The 15,212-nt window shown below is 39.9% G+C and overlaps 1 protein-coding gene across 1 annotated transcript in view; it reads left to right on the top strand.

The window, feature by feature from the left end:
* Positions 1 to 13,665, top strand: part of col28a1b (collagen, type XXVIII, alpha 1b) — a 30,415-nt gene extending 16,750 nt beyond the window's left edge. Inside the window, exons 18-34 of the mRNA XM_036127879.1 lie at positions 1,141 to 1,209; positions 1,523 to 1,587; positions 1,692 to 1,767; positions 1,894 to 1,965; positions 2,113 to 2,181; positions 4,867 to 4,935; positions 5,005 to 5,073; positions 5,167 to 5,235; positions 5,454 to 5,522; positions 8,259 to 8,327; positions 8,530 to 8,598; positions 8,953 to 9,033; positions 9,172 to 9,207; positions 9,803 to 9,839; positions 9,951 to 10,505; positions 11,612 to 11,799; positions 13,256 to 13,665. Coding sequence (XP_035983772.1) covers positions 1,141 to 1,209; positions 1,523 to 1,587; positions 1,692 to 1,767; positions 1,894 to 1,965; positions 2,113 to 2,181; positions 4,867 to 4,935; positions 5,005 to 5,073; positions 5,167 to 5,235; positions 5,454 to 5,522; positions 8,259 to 8,327; positions 8,530 to 8,598; positions 8,953 to 9,033; positions 9,172 to 9,207; positions 9,803 to 9,839; positions 9,951 to 10,505; positions 11,612 to 11,799; positions 13,256 to 13,483 — 1,890 coding nt within the window. The 3' untranslated portion in view covers positions 13,484 to 13,665. The remainder of the gene's footprint in view (positions 1 to 1,140; positions 1,210 to 1,522; positions 1,588 to 1,691; positions 1,768 to 1,893; positions 1,966 to 2,112; positions 2,182 to 4,866; positions 4,936 to 5,004; positions 5,074 to 5,166; positions 5,236 to 5,453; positions 5,523 to 8,258; positions 8,328 to 8,529; positions 8,599 to 8,952; positions 9,034 to 9,171; positions 9,208 to 9,802; positions 9,840 to 9,950; positions 10,506 to 11,611; positions 11,800 to 13,255) is intronic.
* Positions 13,666 to 15,212: the final 1,547 nt, after the last annotated feature.

Genomic DNA, 15,212 nt, shown 5'->3' with positions numbered 1-15,212 from the left:
CAAGTCACACGTCCCTCCTTGTCAACGCCGCCACAGTGGAGTGAGTCAGCAGCATCAAATTCCTGGAGGTTGCAGATCACAGACAATTTGACTTGGTCCCTCCACTCCTCTGCTATTGTGAAGAGAGCACAGCAGCGTCTGAACTTTCTGTGTCAGATGAGAAGAGCAGATCTACCTCTTTCCATCCTCACCACTGTCTACAGAGGGACAATAGAAAGTGTACTGACCAGCTGCATCGCTGTCCGGTTTGGGGCCTACAACGCCTCAGACTGCAAATGTGTAGATAGAGTGGTGAGGACAGTGCTTCCCTCCATCCATAATACTCCTCATTGACGCTGCATCACCAGAGCTCAACCATAAAAGACCTCCCCATTATGGACTGTTCACCCTGCTGCTCTCTGGCAAGATGTTTAGCAGGTTAAAATGCAGAACGACCAGATTCCACAACAGCTTCTTTCCACACGCCATAAAACTGCTAAACTCCCAATACCCCCCCCCCCCCCCCCCCATACAGTACATATAAAATAGACACTTTACATGGTCGCTGTGAACTCTACTGCACTGTATTATCTGCACCATCATATGGTCCGTTCATTGTTGCAATAGATCCTGCTGCCAGATTGCACTATTCATTTTGTCTTACACACAAATTTACTATTCATAGAAAATTTATTTTTGGTTTGTTGCTACATTCATGACAAATGACAAAATCTTATATTTATATTACATCTCTTTCGCCTTCTGTTTTTATTTGGAGCCTTGCAAAAAAAAAAAAAACTTGCTCAAATGTGATTTTGTGAATGTGCAGTTGAATGTTAATAAAGTCTGTCTATGTTTAAATCTAAGTCCATAGATCTAAGTCTAGACATTGTTTAGGATGAGTTTAGTCCATTGCTTTCAGATTGGGCCACATTCAAATCAAAAGTGAAAAATGGCTATCTTTAAATTCCAGTTTATTTTCACACACACACAAAAAAAAACAATTGTGTGCATGTCAACCTTTCATAAAAGGATCTTTTTTACAACTGTCTTTTTTGTGCCTTTCGTATGAACTAGTAGAGGTAGAACCAAACAGTTTAACACTGTTTTTGTGTAATGTTGACAGCAAGATCTCACTGACTGAGTGATGTTTTTCTCTAGGGGAATCAGGGCCTCACAGGTGAGCCTGGAGCACCAGGTGAGAGAGGCGTGGGAGCACCAGGACCCAAGGTACATCCCCATTCTGAGCTCTTCTGAGGGATAAAATCCACATACAACAAAAGAGAATCACTTCTGTATTCATGGACTCCTAAAATAAATCAAGAGTCAATCAGCTGCCATCCATCTGACCCTGTAGAGATCTTGTTATTGACTAAAACTAACAAGGAAATCTTCTGGTTGCTAAACCAAAACCAAAATTAGAATAAAGGATTCTGTGGAAATTTAACCTATTTATTTTAATATGTATCTGATTGTTATTTTTTTTTTACATATTTGCACACAGTATATCATTTTAAGTTTTGTCTCTCTTTTGTCTCTTCAGGGTGATCCTGGAGCTCCTGGTCTTTCCGGATTACCTGGTCTACCTGGAGAGGACGGAAATGCCGGGACAAAAGGCACCATTCAAGCACTTTTCTGTTTATAAAAATAGTTTAAAGCATTTTAAACCAGTGTGTCAATTCTACTTCTATTTCTTCTGGCCTTTTAAAACAACAACAGGGTGATGTTGGCTTGCCAGGGCCCAGAGGACCTGATGGGATTCCTGGTACAGGAGTTCCTGGAGGGAAGGTAACAATTTAGGGAAATTTGTTAACAAAAATAATGTTAGTGGTTGTTTTATCATTTTTTTTTAATTCTTCAAATCAAGTAAAACATGTAGGTACAGAGCTGAACAGTTTGATTTAACTTTGGCAGGGGGACAAAGGGGACAGGGGGACCAGAGGCCAGCCAGGTCTACCTGGTCCTATGGGGCCAATGGGTTCGAAGGTACGGACAAGCATGAGTAGAAAAATCCCAAATAATTTTTTTACTTTTTCAAGGTGCTGCTTTAAGTTTGAAGGTTTCCTTACAGTGGAACATGAACTCCCATGTTTCCCTTATGAAATGTTCCTCTGATTAGTGTTTCTGTCTTAGGGAGAACCTGGAAAAATAGGACTACCAGGATCAATTGGGCCTCCAGGCAGGGGGATTCCTGGCGCTAAGGTGAGTGGATGTTTAGCTAATTCAATTCAATTCAATTTTATTTATATAGCGCCAAATCATGAAACATGTCATCTCAAGGCACTTTACAAAGTCAAGTTCAATCATATTATACAGATTGGGTCAGATTATACAGATTGGTCAAAAATGTCCTATATAAGGAAACCAGTTGATTGCATCAAAGTCCCGACAAGCAGCATTCACTCCTGGGGAACCGTAGAGCCACAGGAAGAGTCATCTGCATTGTACATGGCTTTGCTGCAATCCCTCATACTGAGCAAGCATGAAGCGACAGTGGGAAGAAAAACCACCCATTAACGGGAAAAAAAACCTCCGGCAGAACCGGGCTCAGTATGAACGGTCATCTGCCTCGACCGACTGGGGTTACAGAAGACAGAACAGAGACACAACAAGAGAAACAAAAAAGCACAGAACCACACATTGATCTAGTAATCTGTTCTACATTAGATGGTAGTAGCGGGTGAGCCGTCTTCTCTGGATGATGTCACAGTTAACAGAACGCCAGACCAGGTGTACCTACTATGAAGAGAAAAGAGAGAGAACAGAAAGTTAAAGCAGAAATGACAACACATAATGCATAATTGAAGAACAGTGGAACTCAATATAGTGAGAAAATTAGATCCTGATATACTCCAGTAACCTAAGCCTATAGCAGTAAAACTATAAAGGTAGCTGAGAGTAACATGAGTCACTAGTTATAATTTTTGTCAAAAAGAAAAGTTTTAAGCCTAGTCTTAAAAGTAGACGGGGTGTCTGCCTCACGGACCAAAACTGGGAGTTGGTTCCACAGGAGAGGAGCCTGATAGCTAAAGGATCTGCCTCCCATTCTACTTTTAGAGACTCTAGGAACCACCAGCAGACCTGCAGTCTGAGAGCGAAGTGCTCTGTAAGGAACATACGGGGTAATCAGAGCTCTGATATATGATGGAGTTTGATTATGAAGGGCTTTATACGTTAGAAGAAGAATTTTAAATTCTATTCTTGATTTAACAGGAAGCCAATGAAGGGAAGCTAAAATTGGAGAAATATGATCCCTCTTGTTGATTTTCATCAGAACTCTTGCTGCAGCATTTTGGATCAGCTGAAGGCTTTGAACTGCATTTTGTGGACTTCCTGATAGTAAAGAATTACAATAGTCCAGCCTTGAAGTAACAAATGCATGGACTAGTTTTTCAGCATCACTCCTGGACAGAATGTTTCTAATTTTGGCGATATTCCGGAGGTGAAAAAAGGAAACTCTGGAAACCTGTTTAATATGGGATTTAAATGACATGTCTTGGTCAAAAATAACACCAAGATTTTTTACTTTATTACCAGAGGCCAGGTTAATGCCACCCAGATTAAGTGATTGGTTAAGAAGTTTATTTTTTGAGGACTCTGGCCCAAAGATTAAAACTTCGGTCTTGTCAGAATTTAGATGCAGGAAATTTAAAGTCATCCAGCTTTTGATGTCATCAAGACATGACTGCAGTCGAAGTAATTGATTGGATTCATCAGGATTTATGGATAAATATAGCTGAGTATCATCAGCATAACAGTGGAAATTAATCCCATGCTGTCTGATAATTTTGCCTATCGGAAGCATATATATAGTAAAGAGAATTGGTCCAAGGACTGAACCCTGTGGTACTCCACAGGTGACCCTAGAGTTTGAGGAAGATTTATTATTAACATGAACAAATTGGAATCTGTCTGACAGATAAGATTTAAACCAGCCTAATGCTTTCCCCTTAATCCCTACAGTATGCTCAAGTCTTTGTAGGAGAATATTGTGATCAACTGTATCAAACGCAGCACTGAGATCTAACAGGACAAGTATAGACACAAGTCCATTATCTGAGGCCATGAGAATATCATTAGTGACCTTCACCAGAGCTGTTTCAGTGCTATGATGAGCTCTGAAGCCTGACTGAAACTCCTCAAGTAGGTCATTACTTTGTAAATGTTCACAAAGTTGATTAGCAACTACTTTCTCAAGAATTTTAGATAAGAAAAGAAGATTAGATATAGGTCTGTAATTTACTAACTCATCTTGATCAAGAGAAGGTTTCTTAAGTAAAGGTTTAATAACAGCTACTTTCAAAACCTGTGGTACATATCCATTTACTAAGGATAGATTAATCATGTCTAAAATAGTGCCACTGATCAAAGGGAATATGTCCTTAAACAACTTGGTTGGGATTGGGTCTAACATACAGGTAGAAGGTTTAGATGAAGCTAAAATTTTAGATAGCTCAGAAAGCTCTACTGCTTTTAAACAGTTCAAACACTGCGCAGATTCTAAAGATTCCTCCAATGCTGCCTCACTTACTGAGGACGAGGTAATCATGTTTGGGAGGATGCCAATTATTTTATTTTTAATGGCATCAATTTTATTTATGAAGAATCCCATAAAATCATTACTACTGAGAGCTAAGGGAATGGATGGATCAACAGAGCTGTGGCTCTGGGTAAGTTTGGCAACTGTACTAAAGAGAAATCTAGGATTATTTTTATTCTCTTCAATTAATGATGAAAAATATGCTGCTCTAACTCTGCGGAGGGTCTTGTTATACAACAATAGTCTGTCCCTCCAGATTAAGTAGGATTCCAAAAGGTAAAATTCCTAAAGGTATCATAGCTTTCACAAAATAACCATTTATTCACTTCAGTTTTGTTTCTACTCAGGGAGACCAGGGACCACAGGGTCCGCCTGGAGAAGTTGGAGAACCTGGGTTTGGTTTCCCTGGACCCAAGGTGAGATCAGTTCAGCTTTTACTAATTTTCACTGAACATTGTTAGTCAAGGTCAGGTCTATTTCTGTAGGGAGACCGAGGGCCACCTGGTCCTGTTGGGCCCCCGGGACAGAAAGGGGAAGGTTCCTCCGGCCTCCCAGTGAGTATCAAACAACCCAAGAACTTTTTTTTTACCATTTAGGTGTTGCAGGTAAGTCAGTTAAGATCTGGGCTGTGTGTCGTTTTTAAAAAGGGACTTCCAGGGCCTCCTGGTCTGCCAGGAGAGAAGGGACTTGATGGAATTGGTTTTCCTGGACCCAAGGTAAATGTTTCATAAATTAAAAATGTGTAATTTCAGAAGGAATTTTTGCACAAACAACGTATAAAATAAATGCTTTTTCTCAAAAACTTAAATTAACAACTGGTGTATGACATGGGTTTAGATTATTAAAAAAATATATTCGTAATAAAGAAAACATCATTTAAATATCCATAAATTACCATGAAATGTTGGCTTACATAAATTCATTTAATTTTCAGGGAGATAGGGGGTTCCCTGGACCTCCTGGTCCTGCTGGACCTCCAGGAATTGGTCAGATAGGTCCTAAGGTAATTTATTCTGGGAGACCAGGTAAGGTTGTAACACCATCAATTCTACCAATCAGGTCGATCTAGGAGTCAGACGATTATTTCAGTGTCATCCCGCCTTCTACTCTATCTCACTTTGTGGTTGTCAAGCATTGAAACAGATGCATGCAGATTTTATTGAGCAATAACATATGTGGAGATCAAAAAGTAATATCTTTGGCCAACACCGACTTTTGTTTAGTACTTATTCAGTTGCAAGTGCATTCATGTAACTTAGTTAGTTGAAATGTAGTGGGTTAGGTTGGGTTGCAACATATATCTTAAAAGTGTTATAATCATCCCTTAACAGAAAACAAACAATGATTCATTTTTAAGTCTGCATAGGCAGTGGAGAAAGGTGTGGCTGGTGATGTTTAGAAGAAAACTAAAACCCAAAGGTCACCTAATGAGGTTACATAGGAGGGAAAGTCAGCGAGATCAGTGGAAGAAGAACACTGCATCCGCCATGTTTGATCGAGAAAATACTGCAAATGTCTGCAGACGTTGAGAAACCAGGAATCCAGTGATGTTTCTATTGTAGGTTACTGGAGCAGCAACAAAGATGTGAGGTGCAACTATTTAACTCTGGCAACAGAAACTGTATAATAGACTGACTCTACGTGAGGTTAGCAAACTACCGGCTAGCCAGAGTGAATGCTAGCATTGATGTGACAAATAGATAATTTATGTTTTAGCACTTAGTTGTTATAGTTTGTTAGGTGTGAAGGAATGCTAATTAACTTGCAGTAGCATACAGGTACATCTAAAAAAATGAACTTTGGGTAAAATTGCAATATTTTTTGTCAGTTATTTCAGAAAGTGAAACTGATATTTTATAGAGATTCATTGCATGTAGAGTAAAATATTTCAAGCTCTTGTTTCTTGTAAATTTTGATGATTATAGCTTGCAGGTAAAGAAAACCTGAAATTCAATGTCTCAGCAAATTTGAATATCACATTAGACCTACCAAAAAAGGATGTTTTAGGCACAAATGAGGTGCTTCTGAAAGTATGTTTATTTCTATGCACTCAATAGTTGGTTGGGCCTTGCCTTGCAGCAATCAATGCACCGTGGCATAAAGGCTGTCAGCCTGGGGCACTGAGTGGGTATGACTGAAGACCAGATTGCTTTGATAGGCCTTGTTGTGTCTGGTATCTCATCTTCTTCTTAACAACAGGCCACACATTTTCTAAGGAGGTTCAGGTCAGGGAGGTTTGCTGGCCAGTCAAGAACAGGAACAACATGGTCATTGAACCAGCTTTTGGTGCCTTTGGCAGCGTGGGCAGGTGCCAAGTCCTGCTGGAAAATAAAATCAGCATCTCCATACCGCTTGTCGGCAGAGAGAAGCAGGAAGTGATCTAGAATTTCCTGGTGGATGGCTTTATTGAATGTGAACTTCTGAAAACACGGTTGACCAACACCAGCAGATAATATGTCGTCCCAAACCATCGCTGACTGTGAAAAATTCACACTGGACTTCAAGCCACTTGGATTCTGTGTCTCGTCACTCTTCCTCCAGACACTGGGATCTTGATTTCCAAAAGAAATGCAGAATTTACTTTCATGCCAAAACCACTGAGCACCGGTCCAGTTATTTTTATCCTTTGCCCAAGTAAGACGCTACCGACATTGTCCTTGGGTCAGGATTGGCTTGACACAAGGAATACAACATTTATAGCCCAGGTCCAGTATTCAGCTGTGTGGGGCCTCTTGATGCACTGACTCCAGCCTCAGTCCACTCCCTGTGAAGCGGCCCCAAATTCTTGAATGGGTTTAATTCTTCAATGGGTTTCACAGGTGGTTGCTGTGACATCAGATGCGGGAGGTGTTCTTGTGTAAGTAGCATGTCCTGTGGAAACACTGAAAATGCTATTTGCCTCTTCTTTGTGTTCGACAGTAAATGTTACAAAGACTACTTTATTCAGAAAAGGCCATCAGGGAGCGTTGGAAGTGGGATCAGCTCAGGATGAATGCAAGAGGAAGACTTCCTCCTATTCCTTGATCACTTTGTAAAACAGTCAAAAATCAGCCCTGATAAGAAGGCTTTGCTTTTGCTAGATAACCACTATGTCAAGTCATTGCCACTATAGCAACAAATACGGAGACAGCCATGTAATGCAAATTATTTATTCAAGGTAGAGAAGATAGGGAATGTAGAAGTGGTTCTGGCCGACGGGAAAGACTCTGGTCGCAGACTGTCGGGAAGAAAAGAGGAGGTAGGATGGTGAATAACAACCAGAGGGAGAGAGCCAGGTAGCGGTTGCTGTTGTTGGTAGTGAGCAGCAGAGGTGTGGCTCAGGTCTCGGTGGACAGGGCTGGTGGTGATCGAAGCTGGGGATGGGAAACTGGTGGCTGGCGTCCACCTGTTGCACCCTGCTGGAGAAAGGTAGGAGGAACACCACACCTCTGCTGCACAGAACCGCATACCTGGCACACTGTTCAAATTTATCAGTGAAAGCTTTAAACTCCGGAAAGGAAATGGGTGTTGTGCCACCTACTTTTTTGCAGGGTCTTAAATACATGTAATTTGTAGTATGTAGATGTGGGTATTTTAGATAAAAGTTTGAGTATTATAGTTAACAAATTTGGTGAGCAAAAAGTTTTACCACTATACCTGGTCTCCTATATATTTACATAAAAAGACTGTTTTCTCTATCTGTTCTCTTGGAATGTGCTTTGAAAGCCATTCTGCAATTATAAAGTATACTTTTTTGCAGGGTTCTCCTGGTCCAGTTGGACCTATTGGCCCTCCTGGGTTACCTGGAGAAGGCATACAAGGACAGAAGGTACAAATGTGACCTGTGATTTATCCAGGGATGTCATTCAAAGATAGAAGCAGCTGAACAAACTATTATTGTGACCTTATTGGGCTTTCCTCCCCATCCACCTTGTTTACAAGTTTTTAATAAATAACCAGCTCCTTCCTAAGGATACTCGTGTGGGAATGTTTTAACCAGACATAAAGGGCGAGTGTTTGGCTGTTTCCAGGGAGAACCTGGATTTCAGGGAATTCCTGGACCAAGAGGTCCTCCAGGACAAGGTCTGCAGGGAGACAAGGTACTATTTCAACGTCCGCAGTGTCTTTAAAGTAAAGCTACCGGAAGATATTATATTTTTTATGGTTGAATTTAATCATGGCAAGAAGCTGAAGACCTTATACCTGCACAGTATTCCATAATGTCTGTGAAAAGACTGCTGTGTGACTTTTTGACTCAGAAATTAGCCTTATTAGATTCTAGGGAATATTTGCATGCTATAAGCTTCTCATGTAGTGTGGTTGGTCAGCGTAATCAACTGATTTCAAGAAAAAAAAAAGGTTTAGAAACGTGTTGTTGTGCTTGCATGTTATGTGTATTCTATATCTAAAGACATTAAAGATTCTTGATTCTTATCGTTTCTTTGCTCCTGCAGGGAGACAGAGGACTCAGAGGTGAGACTGGAAAAAAAGGAGATGGTGGACCGCCTGGACGACCAGGAGATACTGGCCCTGTGGTACTGCCTTTTGTTTCCAGATAATCATATATGGGCTGATAATTAAGGACTTTAGACAGGAATGTTAACTGAATGGCAGAATTTTAATTCTTAAAATTGATCATAGCTTTCTTTTATGTTATCTGTTTTGAATAACAGGGCAGAACGGGACAAAAAGGAGAGCCCGGACTATCAGTAAGTTGCAAAAATTCATTAGTCATTGAAATACTTTAGAACCTTGCAATCCGAAGCCATTTTGTACCAAAACCAAAAGTAAACATGCAGTTGCACTGCAAAAAGGGAACTAAAAGTAAGTAACACTTTCTTGAAATTAGTATATTTTTCCTTGATTTGTGCAGCTAAATAAGACTATTTGCCAATGGAATTAGTATTTTTACCCCTAAAATAAGATAATTAGATATCCTGCACTAGAAATAAGATGATGGACATGAATTGTTCCTATTTTAAGTGCAAAAATCTTATTTCATTGGCAGATAATCTTATTTACCTGCTCAAATCAAAGAAAAATACACTAATTTCAAGAAAATTTCACTCACTTTTAGTTCCCTTTTTGCAGTGTGAGCCCAAATTTTTAATACATTTAGATTTAATACTAACAAAATCAAAAGTCTGACAAATTTCATAAGAGAATAGATGTGATAATTATTTTTTACCTCTTAGTTTATGTGTTTTTGTGTCTACACATTTTTACAGTCATCAAAGCTTTGAACAGAACTGCACAAGACATCAGTTTTCAACTACTTGTACCTTTGTTCTGTTTTTTTCACAGAAGGAGGAGATCATAGAAATAATCAGAGAGATATGCAGTAAGTGTCCAAGTGTTCAGCCTCAGAGGCGATCAGTGATGCTGAGAGGGACTTCATATCAATAATCTAAACCCACTCTATCCTCCTGTTTCATCTGCTCTTCTTCCTCAGAGTGCAACAAGGAATGTATACAGAATCCCCTTGAACTCGTCTTTGTGATTGACAGCTCAGAGAGCGTGGGCCCTAAAAACTTTGAACTGATCAAGGACTTTGTGAACACCCTGGTAGACCGCACCACGGTCAGATGGAACGCCACGCGTGTCGGCGTTGTCCTCTACAGCAACATTAACGTAGTCGTGGTCAGCCTCAAGCAGGAAGCCACAGCGGATGAGGTCAAGGACTTTGTTAGGAACATGGAATACCTGGGCCAGGGCACCTACACCGGCAGCGGCATTGAAAAAGCAAACCTGGAGTTTGAGGCGGCGCGGCCAGGTGTGAGGAAGGTGGCCATCATCATCACAGATGGACAGACGGACCAGAGGGACTCGGTCAGTCTGGAGAGCGCAGTGACAAAAGCTAAAGCCAATAAAGTCGAGATGTTTGTCATCGGAGTGGTGAACGAGAGTGACCCCAACTTAGAGAAGTTCAAGGAAGAGCTCAACTTCATCGCCTCAGATCCTGACGAGGAACACATGTTCCTGATCAAAGACTTCGAAACGTTTAAGGGTGATGAATTACTAATCTTATGGCATCTTTCCAATCCTTTCAAACTACGCTACAGTTGAAACCAGAGGGTTTACATACACTGTATAAAAAGACATAACTTTTCATCATTTAAATGAACAAAAATATGGAGATTTGTTAAAGGCCAGAATATTGAGGCTTTACAAAGCAAGAAGTCTACATACTCTTAGATTACTATTCTTTTTAACAGTTTAAAACCCAGATGAGGTTGGCTTTGTAAGCGTAACATGCACTGTAGGTTTTTTAAAAAAAAAAATTGTGTTAAACTCAGGCACACCTCAAAAATACTGCTGCTTTTCTTCTGAGAATGTCCAGTTAGCAAACCATCCAGGAAGAAGACTGGTTCCTGGTTTGAAAATGCACTAAAGAACAAAGACTTTCGTTTTTTGGAGACATGTCTTGGAGTGTAATTGGCACATTGACCATCATTAGGTTTTGTACACGGGTGGCAACATCATTTTGCTGCAGGAAAGTCTCCACAAAGCCCTGATCTTAGCCTGTAGAACATTTGTGAGCAGAGCTGAAAATGTGTTATTCTGGCTTTCTGCATATATAAAGAATTTTGGTAATCCTAAAAGACGTAAATAGTAGAAGCTGAGTCTGATTTAATGTCAGTTACTGAGGAGATAAATGTTATTTCTTTTTATAAAGCTAAGATATATTGCTAAGTAAAAGCCCAGTTTGACGAAGAAACACAGAATGAAACTTTGAGACAGGCTCTAAATCTCCCTTAAAGCATTCATACGGGTAAAAACATGGCCAGATATTTTTTTTTCCCTTAAACACACAAACAAATTAAAAAAATACAACATTTAGGGTATGTATCAAATATACAGTTGTCATTTTGTGTGGCGACACAAGATGGGGCTGAAGAGTTGACATTTGCATGAAAATGTTTTTGCTCCACTGGAGTAAAAACAGATGAAACAGGCGTACAGTGTGTCCATAAAGTGTTTTATTTGTGGACAGCACATAACCATGAAGCTAATAAATGTGTTTACTTCAGACTCACAGAGCTCTGCTGGACAGGTGTACTGTATAAAACCCCTGTGGAGCGGCTGATTCATTGTTGTGTTCTTGATTTGCAGAACTTGAGAAAAAAATCCTGCCTTGTATCTTCGAAGTCGGAAAGGTTGCCCTGTTTGACCCCCAGAGCCTAAATGGTATACTTCTTCCTGGGACCCCAGAGCGCACTGGTAACAATGGAAAACTGCCATTTTGGGAGGAAGGAGACGATCTCACCTTCCCAGAAGACTTCAAGAGGGTTCAGATAGTGGTGAGGATAAAATCTTTCCTCTGACGTTTGTCACAATCCAACTAATTTAAAATTCTGTTTAAGCAAACCCAACTTGACATTGTTTCAACAGCTTTATGCTCCAGAGCAGCAGAATGTCAAAATCTCTGCCCTTCTGGAGGTGGCCACACCGACTAGGTTGGCGATTTTTCCTGAAGTTGTTTCCCCCAGTCCCTTTTTGAATAACCTTGCATGCGCAAGACCGTCTTATCTTGTTCTTTACGCTCTTCAGGGGGATTGCTTGGAAAAAAATCTTCCAAATCCACTCTGGTCTTATTTCTTTCTACTGAGTTCTTCCTCTTCTTCTCATAAACTGGAATATGGCTTGCTTCTTGCAACTCTCAGTAATGTTAAAAATCTACAGGCGAGAGCAGCGAAGCTACAATGAACGGTTAACCGCTAACCTAGCTGCTAAGCTAACCAGATACATAAAGACTAGAAATGCGCAGCCAGCAAGCGGAAACTCAGAAGGAAAGAGCACGGACACTGGAGTTACGTGAATGATTGCCATGTGGGACAACCAATAGATAAAGCGATACCCCTGGGACTTGAGGGACAGAGGGGGACGAGAGCAGGAGCAAAAGTATGACAAATCCCTGCTCTTCGGACCGAACCGGAGAGATTGGTTAGAGTTCTTACAGACCTGCAGCTCCCACAGAGAATGTTTTTTTTAACCTCCTTTTTCTGAATACATAATGTATTTTAAGTACTTTCAGGATGGAAGGACGATTTTACCCACTGTAACAAAAAGTGTTTCTGAACAGGATTAACAACGCATGCATAGCATTAGTCCGACAACCCGATAGTTCGAGAACCCAATAGTTCAACAACCCCAACCCTAACCCGACAACCTAAGGCACAAATCATGACCGTTCTATCTAATGTGGGAAAAGTTTAGTTTTCTGTGCCATGCACTCACCATGAAGTTCAATCTAATGCCATCAGAGAGTACTAGGCATGGTAACTGCTGATATAGATAAGATGAATTTGGGCATAGGCCTAGTGCATGAATCTTGTCAAGGTATAGGCCTGCTAAGAATCAATACTAAAAACCAAGCTAATTTTTTTCATCTTGAAACTGGGTTGTCGGACTAATGGATCATCCAATTATATCAGACTAGTGGGACTGTCGGACTATTGGGTTGTTGGACCAGTGGGTTGTCGGACTAATGGGTTGTCGGACTATTGGGTTGTTGGACCAGTGGGTTGTCGGACTATTGGGGTGTCGGACTATTGGGCAGACCCCATTAACAACTATAGCTTTAATTTCCTCCCTTATGTCCATCCATCCATTTTCCAAGACGCTTATCCCTTATGGGGTCGCGAGGGGTGCTGGTGCCTATCTCCAGCTGTCAATGGGCGAGAGGCGGGGTACACCCTGGACAGGTCTCCTCCCTTATGTGTTCTTTTTAAATAGTTTTTTTTCCCCCTCACACAGCCAAATTCTCCAGTATCCCACTCCAATGGGGAGTTGGTCCTTCTACGGAGACCCCAGACGGGCTGCAGCCACGCCATGGATCCAGGCCCGTGTCGGAACTACGTGGCGAAGTGGTACTATGACGCCATGTCTAACTCCTGCGCCCAGTTCTGGTTTGGAGGCTGTCAAGGAAACCAAAACCGGTTTGATACAGAGAAGAAATGTAGGGAGACATGTGTAAAGGTCTAATCCTCTTAGCAATAAAAATGTATGTTTTCAAGTAAATGCTAGTAAAACAGTTTGGTCTAACTTTACATGTTACACAAAATGTACCACTTAATCTCTAGTGCTTTCATTTCTCTTTATAATTGTGATTTATGATTAACCATGAAATGATTGGAGATTTAAATTTTACACCAAAACAAGATAATGATCGATAAAAGGTTTTTTTTTTTGTTTTTTGTTTTTTTGTATAGTGTTGACAGTACAGGTTGGTGTATTGTGTGAATTAAGCTTTAGCACAGGAGAGTAAGGGTCTGATGAGACTGCAGCCCCTCCTGGTGGTGGATGGAGGATTTACACTAACAGAAACTTCAAACATGAATGAAAGTCTGCCATAAAAACAGAATAAAATGAATTAAAATAATCGAATGTTTGTAAAAAAAATATATTCTGTAACTTGTTTTTTGTCCTTAGTGTAAAATGTAAGCTAAATCTTTGCCTGTCACAGTAACAAAAAGCAAGCGTATGCATGTCAAACTCAGTGATGAACAGCAGCATGTTGCTGTTGTGGGGTGAATATGTTGTAGTCGACATGCTTTTTGAAAGTTGTAAGAAATCAGAATTTTTTCATTACTGGTTCTTTGTTTGCCTCTCTGAAAAATGTTTTACTCTAAGGCGGGGTTGTCCAAAGTGTTACCCCCGGAAAATAATTCAAGAATGGCATATAGTTGCCCCGCCAGCACAGTTGGTTGATGATGTTTTTAAATTATTATTAAAGCAAAACTTTTAACTAGCAAACTGAACTTAAGATGGAAAATGCTGGATATAACACAAAGTATTAATTTATTTTCAAATTCATATTATACCACAAGTATACAGAAACCTTTACTCAAGACCAGACCTCAGTGGAACCAAATCTGCTTTGAAGTGATTCATTACATTTTAAATATTGCCAGCATTTTCCAAGAGAAAGTGACAAAAATTCAGTTTTGTTAGTGAGAGTAGACAAGAAAGTAATCATTCTACCTTCCTTAAAGTGCGGATACTGATACTGTTTCTTTTAATGGCAAATCTACAAAGGCCTTATTACATTTTGGATCTACAATGATCCCCTCAGAAATGGCATTACTTGTTTAATAAAAAAAAGGTGTAGTTTACTGTTGGAAAAAAAAAAGGTTTTGAAAAATTAAATCATATTTTTTTTTGGTCAACTGTAATAGCTTTGTTGCCACCCTCCGTTCAGAAAAACCCTTCTTCTGTGCATCAGTAACACAGTGGAGCTTTGTAATAAAACCTTTTTACTTCACGTTTGAATTGCTTCATTCACCATGAATAAAGTTTGAAAATGTAGAAACAGTTTCTATGGACCCTGGATACCAGGTCAAAAGAAAGAATATTAGAAAAACAAAACTATCCCAAATTCAATTATAAAAAAAAAAAATAATAAAATAAAAAAATAAAATAAAAAACCGACAATAAAAAAATGATTTTCAGTGAGAAACTTGCTCAGTTTCTCACTGAATAATTAGCCGTGTTAAGTAACCCACCAGTAGACGCAGATGTGAATCTGAAACTCACCAGCATAATGAATCAGTGTGAAAAACACCATCCTTTGGTTTTAAATTAAACATAAATATTCATGAATATGAAGGAGAGGCTGTCCTCCAAACAAAACATCTTCCCTTTGAGACACAAAGTGGTTTAATGAAGAACCTTCTACGATGTGAAGACTCATCTCGGTGTACCTGACGAAAAA

This window comes from Fundulus heteroclitus, chromosome 3 (genome assembly GCF_011125445.2).
Source record: "Fundulus heteroclitus isolate FHET01 chromosome 3, MU-UCD_Fhet_4.1, whole genome shotgun sequence".
NCBI lineage: Eukaryota > Metazoa > Chordata > Actinopteri > Cyprinodontiformes > Fundulidae > Fundulus > Fundulus heteroclitus.
Note: the sequence above shows the minus strand (reverse complement) of the source record. Positions and strands in the feature narration are given on the sequence as shown.